We start from the raw sequence: 20,611 nt of genomic DNA, 5'->3' as shown, positions 1-20,611 counted from the left end.
CAAAAAACAGAAACATATTCAGAAATTCTAAAATTATAAATAAGAGGACTTTATATTACATTGTGAAAATTAATAACTGGAAGCCTGTAACCATGCATCCCATCTGCATATTCAGATTTCAATGACTATGCCACAGATATCACAATATGCCTCATAGCAAGTCATCTGGAGCAAATGGTGTGAAGAGAAAAAATATGGTGTTGCTAAAAAACAAAAAAACAAAAAAAACAAAAAAACATGGTCAAAAGTGCAAAAAAAAGAGAATAAAATAAGAATGTTCATCAAAAAGAGGGCTAAATTGGGACTCATAAAAAAAAGAGGAATAAATAGGAAAAAGTAGGATACTTGACGGCCTGATATATCAAACAAATAGAAGGATAAATAAGTCCGACCATACAACTTACTTGGCATTAATACTTCATAAAGTTTAAACCACAAGTCATTCCAGGAATCCCAGAGTCATTATTAAATGAGGGGTCGAGATCTAGCTCAGTTCGTAAAGCGATTGCCCGAGATGCTTTGATTGTAAGATCGAATCTCCTCAGTGGACTCATTCTCTAATTGGGTTTTTCTCTATCTCAATCAGTGCCTCAAAGACTGGCATATCAAAGACAATGGTATGTGCTGCCCCTTCTATGGGAAAGTGCAAATAAAAGATCCTTTCCTGTTAATGGGAAAATGTAGTGGGTTTCCTCTATGGTATGTAAGAATTACCAAATGTTTGACATCCAATAGCCAATGATTAATAAATTAATGTGCTCTAGTAGTTAAAACACTTTAAACTTTATTTACAGGTGCAAAAATAAAATAAAAAACTATTTTTAAACAAGTCTGCTAATTCTTTGTATCATTCCAGAATAATGTGAATTAATAAAAAAACAAAAAAAACCCACAACAACATTGTTATCTTTATTAAAACAAAACTTATGCATGTACGATGCAAGTGCTGTTGTAGTCCCTATACAAGTCCATAACAGGTGGATAGATCAAAACATTTCAGTGGTACAAAAGGCAGCAGTGACTGTTTACAATTATCATTTCCGGGCTGGGGACCAAACGACAAGGCAGTCATCCGACTGATAAATCCTATGTCATAATATCACAGTTGGGACACCAGTGTCTATTGCAGCATTTCAGTGAGGCCTGTCAGTTAACAACAAAAGCTTTATTCACCAACAGTGAAATCTAGCTTTAAAAAAACACACACAAAACCCCCACTGCTGCTTGATCTTCCAACAAGGTAAACTGTCAATATAGCACAAAGGACGGTTGACCGCATAACCGCAGCAATCAAGGACAAGATAACATAAGCACCCTTCATTCAATGTACCACCGGCAGGGTACAATAACTGGCTGCACACGGGCAATAATAAGGCTTTGTTAGGTCGAGAAATCTACCTTTTCCAGCTCATTAAATTTTACATGAAATCAATTGGCCGGGTGTGTAAGAAGCAATTAGGACATTATTGTCCCACTTGTGGAAGGAATCTAGCAGGGATTTAGCTTGATTAATAGACTGGAGGAAATTAATGCATCTTCAGGCCCCAATAGGATGCCACTCTTTCTTATTAAACGGTCATTAATCGTATTTCAAATTAAGTGTGACATTACAACAATAGCCGCCATTACCTCCAGCTTTATTCAGAACATGACTGATAAAATGAGGGGTTGTGCCAAAGCAAGCTAGGTGGGGTGTTTTTTCATGTGTGTGTGTGTATTAATAGGTTAGTAATCAACGGAGAGAAAACTTTAAATGGCATCATGCAGACAAAGAAAACACATTTCCAAAAGCGATGTAAATTCATCACTAATTTCTGTACAGATTATTATTGCTTTACAAAATCCTGAATACAAATTACCGAGTTCTACACTGTATTTCATGTCATATCATAAGTATGTTGTTTGTTGATAAGTATATGTAAATTCAATGTTTTCAGTCAAAACAATTAGAATGTTCCCTGCACCTGACTCTCACTCTATATTGGTAATCATTCATTCTTATACGTTAAACTGGTTGGTTTAATTCAACCTAATATTATAACAGAAGTTACAAAGTGATATGTCCCACTAAGAAATAATATGTCCTCTACAGCTTTTCATGATATCACTTTCTGCCATCAGACTTAAACACATGAATTGTTAGTTTCTATTTCTAACAACAATTTCACCAAATCTCATTGTTTAAAACACAATTATTCAGTAACAGGAAATTAAACTTAACCCCAAATTAATATTTACTTGTTAATCCCTAAAACTTGTGACTAAAAAAACTATTATTTCTCTCAAGATAATAACTTGATACAGAATAGAAGCTTCTTTAATATCTGTTAATTGTGAACGGCAAGAAATATCCAGAAAATATAGTTTAAAAATAAATTTTCAAATTAATAATAATATAAAATATTTTATTGATAGACCCAAAAAAGCAGAAAGATATAATAATTTGTTACATATGTAATATGTAATAAAACGATATGTATATGTAGAGGTTATTAAAGGAGAGCCCTTAAGCCATTTATAAATATTACAAGTCTGTTTTCAAAATAAACATCACAACAAAAGCAAGTTGTAATGTAAACAATTTCTAACTGGCAATGCAATATTTATATATATTTTTAGCATCTAACAGGAAAGCACAAAGCTAGATCTATAATAGTACAAGAAACATGACATCACAAATCAAAATGACATCATTTATTTACTCAATTGTCACAATTTACGGAATAACAACAAAAAAGACAGCACTGTTTTTTTTCACCATGATGTAATAAATGTAAAAAATAAATTGCCAGAGAAATAAAATCCGACTGCTGTGCACTTTTGAGAAGTCCCATTCTAAAACGGAGCCCATTTATGACAAAGATTTTCCACTTGTGTGACATGTTTTGACTGAGGCTGTGAGGTTTGTTCTGTGCTAACTGACAGCAATGCCACCTGAGCATGCAGCTGTCAAGAGTTGGATTCCCACTGTCTGCAACTGCTGGGTACCTCCACACTCTGATCTGGGCTGAGCCAGATTAACTTCCACCACATTCTCCTTCATTTCAACTGGGATTTTCATGCTTTTGTCCAAAGTTCAAATATGCTATGACTTTTCACTAAATATCACTTCAATGGCAGGGATTTATCCAGGCAATCTGTAGGTCCGAAGATAGGCCCCTTTCCAAAAGGAAGTGGCACTGAAAATTCTTAATTTCTATGCTAAAAATGTCCAATATATATATTTAATACGTCTGTTTAATAAATTAATTCAACAGTGGTGTACTGCATCATTCAGTGGCATGAAAAAATATGCCAAATATGATTTACTCACACTAATTTTTCCAATACCGTCAGACATGGGACATGCCTATGTATATAATACAACATATATTACACCAACATGTTAGTATTGTCACTCCTTTTTAATATAACATATAAAATAGAGAGAAACCTCTCAAAATTGGACCCTCTGTAAACTGTAATTCCCTCAAAACCTGACATTTTTCATGGTCCCTTTTTAAATATTATTGATCATAGAACTCTGTAAACCGGATACTCTTTAAACCCAGACATTTTACTTGGATATGTTTGGAGAAGTTTCACTGTACATTGTTAACTCCTGTATGTATGTATATATACTGACTCACTGACACTGTGTCAAATAAGGAAGGAAGGAAGGAAGGAATATTTTATTTAACAATGCACTCAACACATTCTAATTATGGTTATATGGTGTCAATTGTGTCAAAGAAATGCAGCTCAATGGTAGAGCACCTTCCCAATGTGTAATAGGGAGTAGCAACAAATCTACACATTTTTAATGGGGAATTTAAAACTACATTCCCTGGAATATTTTTATTATTTAAGCATATAGAACAGAAAATCCCATTACGTTTGGTGCATATAAGACGCGGCACTCCGAATTGGTTTCACTACACTGGCTTTTCCTAGTTAAAAATAAACTCAGTATTTTCAAAGTGGGACACTTTTGGTGGGCGCCCACTGGGCTAAAAATAGTACGGTTCGGCTATTGTTGCATTACAAAAACCGAGCAGATTCTAGCAGTCAATTCCTAGCAGCCAATTACGCTAGCAGCCAATTTCAGCAGACACTCATGTCGACGTTCTAAACATTGGACTCGTACGCCTTTCGATTGTTACCTGTATTTCACACTTTTAAACACACTGTTATGCTAATTTTTATTATTTACTACAACTTAAATTTTTTAGAGTTTTAAAGAGTATCTTTATATAAAAACAACACAAAAACAAAATAACAACCAAGACTAATTTTCAGTCTTATTGTTACTAATATCCGTATAAATACAACTTAACCGTTTTATTAAGCACTTTTATAATATCAAGTATCACTTTAAAAATCCTTCTGTACTACGGTAATATAGGGTGTCCAACTAGTTAATCTACAAAACTGCAGCGCATTTAGATAAGATTATAAAGGGTAAAGTAAAGTTTAAACAGAGATATATTGTCTACAAATAACTACTTCGTGTCCCAATAACCATTATTTCTCAGACGAATTATGAACAGTGCATTTTAGGGTATTACAAAAAACTGGATGACCAGAACCACTTCAGCTGTACAAAAATGAATATTCTAAATAATAAAATTTAAGTGTTTGTTTAACAACAACACTGGAGCACATTAATTTATTAATCACCGTCTGTTGGATGTCAAACATATGGTAATTTTGACATAGAGAAAACCCACCACATTTTTTCATTAGTAGCAAGGGATCTTTTATATGTACCATCCCACACAGGATAGCACATACCTCGGCCTTTGATATACCAGTTGTGAGTAAGTACTTCCACATATTTTGGTGTTTCAAAGGCCTAAACATCAATGTAAAAACCTCATGCCCATTGGATGATGGTGGGGGTAAAAAATACACAATCTAAAATTATATAAAAACATTCCATTTTAAACATTAACTTTATAATAAAATTATGAACTATGTACTGTACAATTTAAATCTATTTTATTGTATACTTTGTATTCCCACCAACGAATGTGTTATTCCTACTTTTACTGTCACTTAAGCACTGCAAAGTGTCTTACAAAATACCTACTCCAAACATTCCAAACTTTATCCAAAAACAAGGACGCCTTATATGTGACATCATTTTAATGTTTTCATTACATTCACTAGACACAAATCATACAAATTCACTATTCAAGCGAAAATGTGTACGCACTACATCACTGTTCAAGAGAGTTAACTCTTGTCCCTCTTCCTTTGGCTAAAAAGCAATTTGTTAATGGAGGATTTTCAATAATTTTTATAAAATGGAAATAGCTTTTATTAGAAATGAAAACATACATGTCAATTGCTAATATTTGACTACAACTTGGCAAAACAAATTTGGTCTGCAGGACTCACACTGGAACAAATTTTGTTTTAGCCAATTCTCAGATATGTGGAGTATTTCTTTGAAATTAATCAAAAGTGGCTAATTTAAAGGAAATCTTATTAGCCAAAGACAAACTTGTGTCAGTCACTTTATATAAAAATTAGCAACTGGCTAATTTGGCAATGGACAGGGTGACTTTACTTTATTATAAAGTCAACCTGTAAAGTTTAATGTGCACATCTTCCCACTACAAAGTGGACCAAAATGCAAATTAACCCTACTATAAAGACGGGTCAAAGATTGCCAGAACTGTAGCCGCCATCAGATAGAATAGTACTTGGCGGCAGCAGCGAGTTTCTATCTCATTAATTAGATTCATTTACTCAATGAAAAACTTTGTTTTGTTTCAAAAACATCACTAGAGCACATTGATCTATTAATTATAAGCTATTGGATGTCAAATTTTGACATAGTCTTAGATAGGAAACCTACTAAATTTTTCCATTAGTAGCAAGGGATCTTTTATATGCATCATCCCACAGATAGAATAGCACATACCAAGGCCTTTGATATACCAGTCGTGATGCACTGGCTGGGACAAGAAATAGCCCAATGGGCCTACCGATAGAGATCAAACCCAGACCAACTGTGCATCATATAAGCACTTTACCACTGAGCTACGTCCCGCCCCAGACTTATTTAGTAAATGAAGTGTTGTAAATACTGTGTGTTGGGATGTCATTAAACAAACATTTCTTTCCTTATGACCAATATTTCATTTCAACTTATGTTTGTGCTTATATCCAATTAAGGTTCAAGCACGCTGTCCTGGGCACACACACCTCAGCTCTCAGCTGTTTGTCCTAGACAGTGGGTTAGTTGTTAATTGTTAGTGGTTAGTGAGAGAGAAGAGGGTGAGTGGCCTTAAACCTACCCATTGAGTCATTAAAACTTACTCTGGGTGAAAGCCGATACCGGGATGCGAACCCTGTACCTACTAGCCTTATGTCCGATGACTTAACCATGACACCACCGAGGCCGGTTTATGACCAATATGAAACATTGCTGACTTAATCATTTTCACATTAAGATTATGTCTCAACATACCATGAGTAACATTGATGAAGTGAGCCACCTCGAGCTGGGCACTGAGAACAACTGGCCGACTGGTCACCACCCACTCAGCATCCACATTTGCTGAACACTTATTAACATATGGTCCACCTGATCGGTAGAAACTATAGTACCGCCGGGCCCCACCACATGGAAGCAGATCTGTAGACCTCGAACACCTAAAAATATACCACATAAAAATTTAAGAAAAAACACTTGAAGATGTTAATATTACCTGAGAATGTTAATATTACTAACACTGCAAGTACATCAATATTAATTTTATAGACAGACCAGCCCTCGATATTCCAATAATTTTACAATTAGCGGGTATGTGTAATATGTACAACCGTGTCCGGTGTATCAGCGCGTCAAGTGATTTGGCGCACATTTTGCTTAAGTATGCTTAGGAAGTTGTCATGTTGTCAGTGTTTTTAACGAATTAAAGTTCAATTCCTTTTTCAATGGTTAATCAAGTATCAACATATTTATTGTTAAGAGTGCAATTAAAAAAAAATTATTCGAATTATCAATAATTATGTCATAATTTCAAAATAAATCATTCACTTGTTTTCATGCATATAAACGCGAAGTAGGTCATCCTTATTGATATTAAGAATGTTAAAACCAGTCTAAAAACACCTTTCCCGCGTTTTTAAAATTATAGTAAACAGTATAAATGTAATTATTTTTGTTAGGTTATTTTTATTTAAACTGAAAAGGAAAACACAGACAAATGCAATCAAAATGAAAATTTTACACCTTAATTGACAGTCATTCCAGTTCACTACTGTCACATTGTTATAAAAAATAAAAGCAAAATAAGATCCATGTGTGTGCACAATCTACACGAGAAAAATAAAATCCATGTAGGCATCTTAGCCATGCATGATAAGAAACATGTATGCATCTGCAGTACTGTGCCACTCAAGAAAACGATTCCAAAACTGATCATGAGGTGGGTCATGTGTGATCGTTCATTTTCATAGTAATATTTTTAAGAAGACAAAACAAAAAAGTACTAAAATAATTCTGGGACAATAGTGTAGCGTGTATGGGCTAAAAGTGAGGTATGGGCGGTTTATAAATAGCGGGGTCAACGATCCACATCTACATGTACTACGCCGAATCACCAGACATGCAAATTGTTTTGGATACAAGGGGGTGCCTATATTTATGTACCATTTTAAAATGTTTATTTACTACAGACATAAAACAATTTGTAGTGTATTTCAGATTATGCACTTCTTCATTGGTGAGAGATGTATTTTATTAAGTATTTCACAGTGTTCACATAGAAAATGGTCCTTGAATGCTTAGATACACCGTACAGCACTGTATGTGTATATGTAAGTAGAAGTTAAATGAATGTATACTAGTAGTATTCCTTGTAAATGTATATTCTGCTTAGTTGCATAATAAATATATGTATCATATCCATGATTTGTATATCTTGTAACATCATATGACTTGAGTAGATCTATAAATATTCCTTTTTTTTATCATATATAAATATTTTTAAAAAGAGAGCTCAAAAGCATTCCTTAATTATTTATCTACACATATCTAGTTTATTCACGATAAATATTTCAGTGTAAGGTTTTAACTTCTACAGTCAAGCGAAGATATGAATCCACATCACAGGAATTTACACCAACTATTTAAATATAAACAAAAAAAATCTCACAGGTTCAAGAGCAGTCATCCATATCTCCCTTCAACACAACAGTCAACCACATATAATCAAACTTGGTGGTGTAGCCACCTCTGTTAAACCCCCACCTGCCTTAAGAGGTCACCTAACTATTCTCCTAACCAATTAAACACACTTACCTGTAGTAAACAGCCGCCAAACTTAAGAGACCACCATGTACGACTACCACAGGTGACTGCATGCCTCTGGTTTGACTGTACTTAATACATTAGTGACAGTAGCAAATAAAACTGGTGCATATGCATTATTACTTTTGTGAATACATAAACACAAAGAGCAGAAACTAACGTATAAGGTCAACCAGAACAAAGCTATTAAAAGGCCTGCCTGTTTAAAACTGCATTACCTACAGGATGAGTGCTAGTTACTGTTGAAATACTTTCATCCTGGTGACAGCATCCCATAGCTACAAATGCTGACTACTCTGACCTAGAACAAATCTGCTCGTTTCATTCATGCATACTGCACAGGATATGGTGGCCTAGCTATCGGTCCAGCTCCAACTTTGACAAGTGTTGGAAAATGTATACATTTATAATATTAACAAGGATCAAGCAAAATTAAAACACTGCAGAATCTCTTTGGATAGATAAATTTCAACATCCACCCCTGTCGGTTAAATGAATACAGCTTATTCCCAGTGCTACATTTCCTCTGTGTATTTGTTGCCTATTGCTGTTTAATTAATTAATCACTAATTCCTTTGTACGAATATTCTCTTATTAAAAAACTTCAAAATAATTACCTTGATTACCTGTCATTCAAACTTAGTGGTATAATGACTAAGCCATAAGATTTAGGGTTGGTTGGTGATGGGTTCGTATCTCAGTACCAGCTCACACCCGGAGTGAGTTTTAACCACTTAATAAGGCTTTTCTGTCAGTAAACATTAATAATTAACCATTAACCCCTGTCATGAAAAGATAAGACCTGTTTGATACTTGAATTTTTGTTCAACGACACCTCAACATAAAACACAATAAATATCACAGGTAAGTAAATTTAAATTTTGAAATAAAATTCAGGGTTTTTGAGAGGGTTTTTTTCATTTCTTTTTTAAAAATAAGTTTTGGGTGGAATCAAAAACACTGCACCACCTTTCCTGAAGAGTTTGTCATTTTGCCCATGCTTGAATCTTAATTGCATTTATGTTGAAACACTGATATTACATGTGTATTAGTTTCCCTAACAATGACAAAATTTGAAATATTTTTTAATTGCTGTTAACACAATTATACTTTCAGCAGAAAACTGTTATGTTTTACCAATTTAATGTATCTGGCATTATTACAATAAATCTATCTTAGTTTGACACTGTTTTCAAATGTAAAAATAAAATATTATTGATTTATGTACTTATGAAAAATGTCCAATAAACATTTCAGTCAAGAATGGCATTATCAAATAGTAACTGACAACTGGAAACGCTAATTAGAACAACACAGCCTATGATGGAACAGTTTGCTGGAAGAACAAAACAGATATTTACACTGCACAAATAATATGGTGCACAGAAGCTTTGAAGTGAAAATTGTCAGCTGAATGGTAATACATCAAGCTACTGCTATTACTAATTAAACTGGGATGTGTTATGTGTTTTTAAAAATTAAATTAAAATATCCACTACTTACCATAATTACAGTGCTTCAAACTGAAAGATGGTAATAATGACAATAGCAATAGTTGTGATGTGAATTTCTATAAGTGACTGGTCAGGGAGTTTTCAGATGGCACAGATAATATTTGGTTTTTACATTTGTTACAACATTCACTGGTTTACAATTGCTGTAGGCAGTCTCAAAATTACCATACCTATGGCAAAAACATTTCAATTGCCAATGGTAATAAATTCTTAAATTTGAACCCTGCAATTTTATCTGACATTAATCAAATATATGTAAATGTATGTGGTTTGTGTCAAAACATTTCGAAAACTGCTTTTTTCCACAAAAAGCATGTGTAAATCCTGATGCCAAGGGCTTGGTAAATTACAATTAAAAGGCAGGGTTTCTGTCAGAGGGTAAAACGGATATGGCACCATACCCAAATTGTTTGGCAGATTTTATTTTTTTAAGTTATTTTTTTTGCAAAATTTATTACTGTTATCATTACTTCCCAAATTATCTTTCTGGGGAGGTTCCCCATACCCCCTGCTGACTGTGGCTGCATTCAGTTCCATAGCACAATACCCAAAAATGTCTTTCTAGCAGAAACACTGAAAGGGTTGTGTAAAATATGAGCAATATTTCAATTAATGTTAAAAACTACCTACAGTTAACATTTTGTTCAGCATCGCATCATGATTCACTATGTAAGATTCAGAGATCGGTACACAAATCCGAAATATTAAAGGGACATTCCTGAGTTTGCTGCACTTTTTAAGATGTTATCGACTAACAGAGACTATTTAACGATTGTAATTAGATATCAAATATATTTTCTGCATAATATATTAGTGGCTGTATATTAAACGTGTTTCTGGTCGTTCTGATATTTGTACTAAGTAAAATTTCATTTTATTTCCTAAAATATATTTTTTCGTACGTACGAAATTATTTGAAGACAAAATCCAGTTTGGGCTCCTTACAAATATTAAGACGACCAGAAACATATTAAATATACAGACACTGATATTCTAAACAAGAAAATATATTTAATATGTAAGTTTAATCGTAGAAATATTTTATTAGTCTGAAACATCTTACAATGTGCAAGGAATGTCCCTTTAAAACTCATTGCTAATCAATTTTCAATCAATTAATAACTGTTCCTAGTCATAAATTTTGAAAATAAAATATTCTCTGACCTACAGAAATTACAAGTGATCTTTCCAGACAGGACAGTACAAACCATGACTTTTGATGTACTAGTAAAATTATATACCCTAAAATCTTTTAAATTAATGATTGTTTTGTTTAGCAACATCACTAGAGCACACTGAATTATTAATCATCAGCTAATGTATGTCAAACATCTGGTAATTTCTACATATAGTCTTAGAGAGGAAGCCAACTACATTTTTTCATTAGTAGTAAGCAATCTTTTATATGTATCATCATGTAGACAGGATAGCACATACCACAACTTTTGATATACCAGTTGTGGTGCATTGGCTGGAACAAGAAATAGCCCACTGGGGCCCACCGAAGGAGCTCGATCCTAGACCGACCATGCATCAAGCGAGCACTTTACCACTGGGCTACGTTCCGTCCATTGTTGAAATTAATTAATACATTTTTGTAATTTCCATAAATATTATAATGCGAGAACTGATATTTAAAATTTGTCAAAGGACATAAAATAGTGTCTAATATCAAAAGTTTTCAAACCCATAACTACTTACAGAGGCACTTACGGTCTGTTTTGTTTTTATTACGTACACTCAAATTATTTTTCTGGCAGAAAGCCTGAACTGTACTAGTAAAAGCAAAAACTTTGTTACACAAACATAGTAATCTACTACTCACCTTTCATAACACAAGTCAGCATTGACCACTTTCCAGCCTCCTGTGTCATTACGGCAACCACAGTCACTTCCCCTCTGTACAACAGCAAATGTAAAACTGAAAGAGAGAGAGAAAAAACTGAAAGCAAAATCTGCTAAGTCCAGACATGAAATAACTTTGACATCATGGTAACAAATTTCATTACCATTTATCAATTTGTGAGAGGAATGTTGCCAGTTCATATCAAAACTAGGTCAGCTACATGAGATAACCGAAATATCTAGGTAATTTGTCAAACATTGTTTTCCAATTTCCCCATAGATCTGTCAGTGCATAATCTCTGGTCGAAGGCCCAAGCTATTCCACTCAGTCTGAGGATCAATAAAAACCATGTAATAAGAAAGATCCATGCATAATAACAATGAATAAAGGGGATTTTGTTGAAGAATGGGCTGAAATAATATTTCACACTGAGCTGCAGACAAGCTCTCAAACCTGAAGAGTTATAACAACACCTCCATTATGTTATCTGTTAACTACAGGAACAAAAAAACACAACAAAGATATTCTTACCGTGCCATAAGTTCTCACAAAATAAGGGTGGGGGTGAGGGAGGGGGCTTTTTCCCTTCAAATTTTAACTACACAGCCTCTACCAACACTGTTATGAAGGCTGAATTAAATACAATTGAACAATGAAACCTGCTCAAGGTACTACCTCTGCAAAAGCAGCAACCTGTATTAATACCATTATAGGGTTGATATAGAACAAACTGACTTGTATTAAGCAGACACCTGTGTTATGGGGTCACTGTACTGTTTCCCCCATGGATGAGCCAATATAGAACAAACTGACTTGTATTAAGCAGACACCTGTGTTATGGGGTCACTGTACTGTTTCCCCCATGGATGAGCCAATATAGAACAAACTGACTTGTATTAAGCAGACACCTGTGTTATGGGGTCACTGTACTGTTTCCCCCATGTATAAGCCATTGTAGAACAAACTGACTTGTATTAAGCAGACACCTGTATTATGGGGTCACCAAACTATTTCCCCCATGTATGAGCCATTGTAGAACAAACTGACTTGTACTAAGCAGACACCTGTATTATGGGGTCACCATTCTACTTCCCCATGTTCGAGCCATTGTAGAACAAATTGACTTGTATTAAGCAGACACCTGTCTTAAGAGGTCATTTTAAAAATATTCTGTGAAGTGTGTGCTGGTTTAGCTGAATGTGCCTGTGCATTTGCATTCAGTGGAGGGGGTGGCCCAGTGCATTAGCGAGTTTGTTGGATTTGCTATGTGGAATAAAAAAAATTAAGTACAAGTCTTTTCAGTCAACTAACCCATAATCAAATGTCCCCTCAAATTGTCATGCTAAATAACGTTAGTATCCTCACATTCGTATTATTACTTTCTGTTACAACTGTAGTTCCACAGCTCCAATACACAAGTGGCTAACACTCACTTCTAATCTTCTCCTTTGAAAATATGTAGGTCAAAATGCTTCTGTTAACAGTCAAGCTTTATTTGAGTACATGCAAACTTAAATTGTTCACTTGTCCATTTACACATTGTAAATTTTGTAATAAACAGGCTAATTTACCAGAGTGTAAAATTAGATTTGATTTAAATGAAAAATTACTTGCTGTTACTAGTCAGGGGTGGGGGTGGGGGGGGGGGGTGGGGGAGGTTCAAATCAGTAGATTCCTTGGCTATAAGGCTACCGTATATCTTCACCTTAGTAAGCCTATTTTTTGTTTAAATAAAATATTATTTTAAATATACCTTGGCATTGACTTAAATAAGCGAGTCAGAAAATTAAATTTAAAAAAAGGTATTACTGTTTTAGCAATGGTAGTGCAAGTTTTTATTGTGTTATAATTACAACATCATTTTTATATATATAAAAAAATCTGTTTGATGTTAGATCAGTTTTGGTTATGAAATGTGACACACACCAAGATAACAGTCTACTTAGATAAAATGACAACCATCATTAATAGCAAAATTGTAACCAATGCCAAACACATATTTCCCAGGTTTATTTTGAAAACTAAAAAGTTTGAGAAAGTCACTAGCCCTAACAGAAGCTTTGGCTAGTGCTCAATGTATAATGTATTATAGTATTATAGTTAATAATTTTTACTAGCCCAGACCAAATATTTACTAGCTGGGACCAAGGGCTAGTGCATTTGTTGAACCCTGTCATTGGCATTAAGTTATTCAAACAGTATTTTGTACAAATTGAGAATAATACATGAGTGGTCGTTGGATACCATATATCTTACAACAAATTGTTTTAAAATGTATCTAATGAGGGAAAGTGAGTTTGATACATTTTTAAATAATGAGTTGTGAGATAAATAGTATCTGACAGACACGGATGCATTAATCTATTTCTTACACATCCTCAAAAACAAGGTTTTAACCTTCTGACTACTGCAGGCGAGATATCTCGCCCGACGTTACGTCAGTTGATATACTGTACACTGTATACAGTGCATTCCCCAATTCATATTTCCCGCCGTTTTTGCACACGACACTCACCGGAAACGGAAATATAATTAAATAAAAAAGATTTTTTTTTCAAAATGGTGGTTTTTGTTTTGATTTTTTCAATTTAAAATACCTTGAAATTTTGAGTTCAAAAAGTGGTTTTCGGCAAGTATTTTCGCTTGACAACAATGGCGGCACGTCGCGGTAATTTTCAGGGATCGATAGCTGATTGTAACAGCTAATTTGATAATAAATTTGATCGTTTTACCAACAACGAAAATTACCAAATATTGCAATATGAATCGTAGTTCGGGTTTTTAAAAAAACTCTGGTCAGAAAACCACTGTTATCGGGAATAATGGACATAAATACTGGACAGCTGGCCACAAATGCCCGTAAGTAAACGCAACTTTTTCGATTTTTTGCCTAATTTTAATCACCATTAGCCGATGTAAAATTATAAAAATTACAAAAAAAGACACGAAAATAATACTTACCGATTCATATATGAACTTTATTTCATGTATTTATGAAACATTTAAGTGAATATATGTGAGTAAAAATTATAAACTTGTACCCACTCAACGTGGTTTTTGTTAAAAATTAATCCAGTAGTCTAAAGGTTAAGCAAATTTTAACATCTTTTTCGACAAAAATTTATTTACAGCCCTTGCACTTGCACATCAGACAAATGATTGTCAGATTAACTATATGTCACAGTGTAATCAATTTCGATTGTGCTGTTTTTTCATTGGATGTATGTCATTGGTCGCCTGGTCATCATCTAGGAGCAGCCAGTCATATGTCTTGAAAGTGTTAACACTTACATGTTTAAACAAGTATGTGTTATCAAAAATAACAAATGAAGTTTTGACCAATCTCTTACTAGAGTAACAACAAGGAATAACATTTGGCATGAAAACCAGTTTTGTCTTCACAACAGTTATTTTTCTTTACATTGTTAAAATGGCAGATACATTCAACATTCAGTTTTACTCTGAATATTGTAGTGATCTGCTGATTAATAAAGTTGCTGTCTGAGTAAATACCATGCTGTACAGTGCTATAGATAAGCAAACAGTGAAACAATCTTTGCCATCTACTAAGGACATGTACACTTTTGATGCTAAAGATTTGATTGGAAATGGAATACCAATGTGCAAAGCTGATGCTCCTATAATAATCTTCTTTTGTTGTAATACTGTTCATGATTCCCATTTGCTAAAAATAATAAATACTCTAATATTTGTAGGTGGCTTTTCATAAATGGGTTAATTAAACAAGAGGCCCAATGGGTCTGAATCACTCATCTGGTATAAAACTAACTATACCTCTGAAGAGTGAACCACAGCAATGATTTACCACAGATGGTCATTTGTTGACCACAAACAGAGCTTTAGATCTCACTAAGTTGAGCACAATGGGAACTTTTGTCTTTTCTGAATGCAGGAAGGTCATTTTAGTTCAATACTATCATTACCAGCTACTGTAGAGTTGGCAATATTTAGAAATGCATTTTATGTTACTTTAATCTAGATTCTAATTAAATTTAACATTTCAGTGGTTTTGAGGTGAAATATTTTGAGGTCAGCATGTTTGTACTTAATTTGGGCTAAGTATTTTGGGTATGTTTATCACCTCAATTTTGATGCAATCTAAAGCCCTGGTTAATTTGATATTAACACAGCAAATGACAAATGAAGATGTGCATACGTATGTATTGTAACCTGAACTAATAAATGACCTAACTTTTATCAAAGCATACGCCTTGAAATTGTGTTTAATCTAATTTCACCTGTGACATAATTAGAGAATCAATGAAGATCTAAATTAGAGACGGTCAAAGTCATCATAGGATCAGTTGTATCAGCCAAAACATTTAGTTTTAAGGCCTTGAAATTAGGGGCTTGACTTATAGTCAAATTCGACTTCTAGACAAACAAAGGTATTGAAGACTTGTATGTTATGAAGTCCTACAGATATTAGAAGATAAAATTATGACTATGCCAATTACATTGTTGTAACAACTCATTGAATTGTCTGAGGCCATGTTTATTCCTAGTCTGTTCTGTTAAACATGTGTTTGAATACGACTTAAAACTGTTAAAATCTAAAGAAAATCAAATAATGACAAATGTTAACAAATGTATCACTTGAAAAAACCCCACCTAAATTTGATGATCTACTGTAAATGCTTAAATATAAAAACTATAATAGAGACTGCAGCTTTAAACTAAACTGAAACTGGAGTTTTTATTTGTAAAATGTTACCTGAGAAAACTGCCACTCACCTGTCATGGAGTCTTAACGGTGTAAAATAAAAGCACAGAAGTGACAGCAAAAGCGTAAAACAATCTGCGTGGTGATAAAGGAAGAAAACACAGCACAGCTTTTGTGACACAAGCCACCACAAAGCCAGCCAGTCAATTACAAATGTGCCATGACAGCAACACAAGCCGGTGACATTATAATTATGGTTTGTTTTCACAACCATTCATTACAGCCAGGTTTACGACAGTCAATTCAAAGGTAATGTGGGAACTTTCTTTAGGCGATAAAACAGGGACCTTCAGTTTGTGAAATGGATCTGAGTGCAAGGCAAATGATTTACGAGAAAACATTATTATGCTCCTAGCAACCTTAGAAAACAAGCTGGACTTAATCAGATGCAATAACGTACAGGTAACTAAATGCAACAGAAAGTAGAGGTGTATAAGGTGTCCTCGCTAACTGCTGAGGTCACACAAATGTGTCGAGACATAATTTGTTAATTATGTGGAATCAACTGAAAATGTCAGTTCTACTACAATTAGTTACCTCTTCCTGATCAATAGCATTTTGAGGTTAAAGTAACTGAAAAACAACAACCAATTTGAAGCCTAATACTATTACTCATAACAAAAGAGTCCATTTTTAGTCAAAGTTATCCAAAACCATTGAAGCCAAAACGCAAAAAATAGGTTGCACTTTATTTCAATTTGACATTTAGATACAATTAAGGTTCATGCGCAGTGTCCTGGATGCACACTACAATCATGTGTTGTCAGTCCAGAAAAAGAGTTTAAAGGTTAACTTTACATGATAAATAAAGTTAAAACCTGTTAACACTTCTTTTTTTTGACAAGTTGACATTAAAATAGCTTTTTGGCTAAAAAGGAAAAAAAGACCAAGAGTTAACAGTCTTGAACAGCAACATAGTTCTTATGATTTTCTCTTGAATAGTGGCATAATTTTTTCATTTATGTACTGAAAACTTTAAAATGATGTCACATATCAGGTTGTACTACACCAAATAAAATCCCATATACGACCATGTTAATGTTTGTGTTTAAAAACACTATAACTATGACCAATACATATGAGCACTACAAACCCTACCTAAAGGATTAAATGAAGCAAATGGTACCTTTCATGGGTCATTTTCGTATAACCAGATGTTTTTACAACACCCTTAGTTTTGCACAAAATTTGAGTACATTTTTTAACAGGTTTACATGTTTCAAGCACAAGTCTACTTGACACAGTGGTACTAGATGCATACATGTTTTGCCCAGATGAAACTTTTTTTTTTTTTTTTACAACCAACACACTCACATTTATTACCAATCACAGGATTTGTGGAGTTAACTTTTCTATCAAAAGTTCAGTGCACCTCGAACTTTGACCCAGCTGAAAGTTATTTGGTTTAGTACTACCACAAGGCATCCTAGTTTTCTGGTGAAGTTTGGAAATTGTAGTGAAGGTATTTTATAAGACATTTTACAGAGCTTAGATGAAAGCAAAAGTAGGGATAACACTTTTTACTCGTTGCTGGAAATAATTGACAAGAAAAATGTCTCCTTTCACAATGTCAGCAATTTTTTTAAGCTAACAAATAGGCCTTCAGATCTCACTAATTTGGGCATAATAGGTTCTTTGTCTGTTCTGTTCTAGTAAGATCTTTTCAATACAATATAGTTGAAGAGATGGCAGATATTCAGAAATCCATTTCAAGTTTTTCAATTTAATTCAAGCTTAACATTTCAGTGGTAGTGAGGTCAGCATGTTTGTACTTAATTTAGTCATGTTTATTTTGGGTACAGCATTTATAAGATTAGCTTTGGTGCAATCTAAAGACCCGAATATCTACATTCTATGGAAAATTATTTAAATTACTTTTGTAAAAAAAAAAAAAAAAGATAATAATTCTGCAGTCTTAAAGTTACTATTAGCTATAATAAAAAATTTCCAGGCTTCGTTAAATTCTAGAGAATAAATTTTTCATTTCATTTTAATTTATATTTGTGTTTATATCCAATTAAAGTTTAAGCATGCTATCTTGGGCACACAGCTCATATATATGGGCTATCTGTCTAGGTCAGTGGGTTAATTATTAGTTGTTGTAAGAGAGAAGTCGGTGTATGGATCTTACACCTACCCACCGAGTCGTTAAAGCTTGCTCTGAATGGGAGTTGGTACAGGGATACAAACCCGGTACCCTCCAGTCTCGAGTCTCGTGACTTAACCACTACACACACCACTGAAGCTGGTGTGAATAAACAGTACAAGGGAGATAACTATTATACACAGTTAAGATCATCTTAGAATTGCCAGTTATAAATCACATAAAAGTCGTAGAGGTGTCAGTCTAATATCACTAGCAGATTTTAACATATTTATAAACCATACAGGTAGAAACGATCCTGAATTTTGTAAATTATTAATTATATTCAAACACCTTTTATTATTTCTTTCTTCTTACAAGAAAGAAAAAGAAAGAAAGAAATGTTTTATTTAACGACGCACTCAACACATTTTATGTACGGTTATATGGCATCGGACATATGGTTAAGGACCACACAGATTTTGAGAGAAAACCTACTGTCGCCACTACATGGGCTACTCTTCCGGTTAGCAGCAAGGGATCTTTTATTTGCGCTTCCCACAGGCAGGATAGCACAAACCATGGCCTTTGTTGAACCAGTTATGGATCACTGGTCGGTGCAAGTAGTTTACACATACCCATTGAGCCTTGCAGAGCACTCACTCAGGGTTTGGAGTCGGTATCTGGATTAAAAATCCCATGCCTTGACTGGGATCCGAACCCAGTACCTACCAGCCTGTAGACCGATGGCCTACCACGACGCCACCGAGGCCGGTTCTTCTTACAAATGCTATAACATAAATCAAATAATCATAATCTAATTTTATTGGATAGTCCAAGTTACTGCTTACTTGTAGTTTTATTTTCAAATCAATATTTAACCATTTGAGGGAATACTGAATTTTAAACAGTCTACAACAGCTAAAATAGCACCAGAAAATATGCATACATGCAAAGTTATATTTTTAATTATAACTCAGCTTGTTCATGTTATTTGTCATTATTGGTAAAAGACTTTTTGAAGAGACTCAGTTTGAAAAGATATTTGTAACGTGTAGAGACAAAATAAAACAATCATGAAGTGTTATCTTAATTTATCATTACTGAATTCTTTTTTTTCTTTTTTTTTAATTATACTGTACACCCCACCCCCCCACACACCCAACTTCGAATGAACAGTATAATTTGTAACTAAAATATTTGAACTGCATTTACCTAAGTGTTTTACAATACCGTGAACATTCTACCACAGATGATTTGTTTGTGCTGCGTGTATCTTCAGTGGCAATTCCATCCTTTTCATAACATCCATGATACCACGTCTGAGCTGAAACTAAAACACACAGAACAAAGTTAGCTCAAATAAAATAGATGAAATTTGATCAAAAAGTTATCAAGATGTAATACAAAGTTAATTTTGGTATTAGTTGGGCAGCAGTATTCCATAACATTATGGCAGAACAAATTCATGGTCAACAGGTCATTTTTCGGAATCCATTTAAGTAAGTCAAGTTTGTTATCATCTGAAAGATTATTATCTCGTGAACTTAAGCAGCCGTATTTTGATAATTAAAGACAAAATGTAGATGAAAGTACTGTGGTGTCAGTAAAATCAGAATATTGGAAATCTCATTAACAAAGAGTAAAGAATTATTACTTAACAAAACTTTAAACATTATTTTAAATTTCTTCACAGAGATAATAACATCAAATTTGTATAATTGATTGCAAACATATTTTATTGTACAAAGAACAAAAGAATTGGGCACAAGTTTGACAACTTACGAGGCCCTCTTCTATATTCATACAATATAGATGGCGACCTATATTACATAGCGGTAAATATGAACTACATGTATACATTCAAGGATAACCAGTGTAAGGAAATGTATTATATACATAAGAATGTGAAGGAAAGAAAAACAAATATGATACAACAGATTACACAAATAGTACATCATATGCAGTTAAATTCGCTATCACATTTACAAATAATCCTTATGGTAATTTAAATAATACTTTATTAATCAAAACGATGGGGGTTTTTAATATATATTTGAACATAAGTAAATATTTCTTTATTATTGGCATCACTTAATGTGCTTCTACCATATAA

General features: G+C 33.7%; 1 protein-coding gene across 1 annotated transcript in view; it reads right to left on the bottom strand.

The window, feature by feature from the left end:
* Positions 1–20,611, bottom strand: part of LOC121381607 (polycystic kidney disease protein 1-like 1) — a 246,383-nt gene that overhangs the window by 215,740 nt on the left and 10,032 nt on the right. The window contains exons 2-4 of the mRNA XM_041510943.1: positions 19,711–19,828; positions 11,648–11,743; positions 6,461–6,645 (exon numbers count right to left, since the gene is read on the bottom strand). Of these exons, the coding sequence (XP_041366877.1) occupies positions 6,461–6,645; positions 11,648–11,743; positions 19,711–19,828 (399 nt within the window). The remainder of the gene's footprint in view (positions 1–6,460; positions 6,646–11,647; positions 11,744–19,710; positions 19,829–20,611) is intronic.

The sequence above is a fragment of the Gigantopelta aegis genome, chromosome 9 (genome assembly GCF_016097555.1).
Source record: "Gigantopelta aegis isolate Gae_Host chromosome 9, Gae_host_genome, whole genome shotgun sequence".
In the NCBI taxonomy this organism is placed as follows: Eukaryota; Metazoa; Mollusca; class Gastropoda; order Neomphalida; family Peltospiridae; genus Gigantopelta; species Gigantopelta aegis.
The sequence above is the reverse complement of the archived record's forward strand: the minus strand, read 5'-3'. Positions and strand labels throughout refer to the sequence as shown.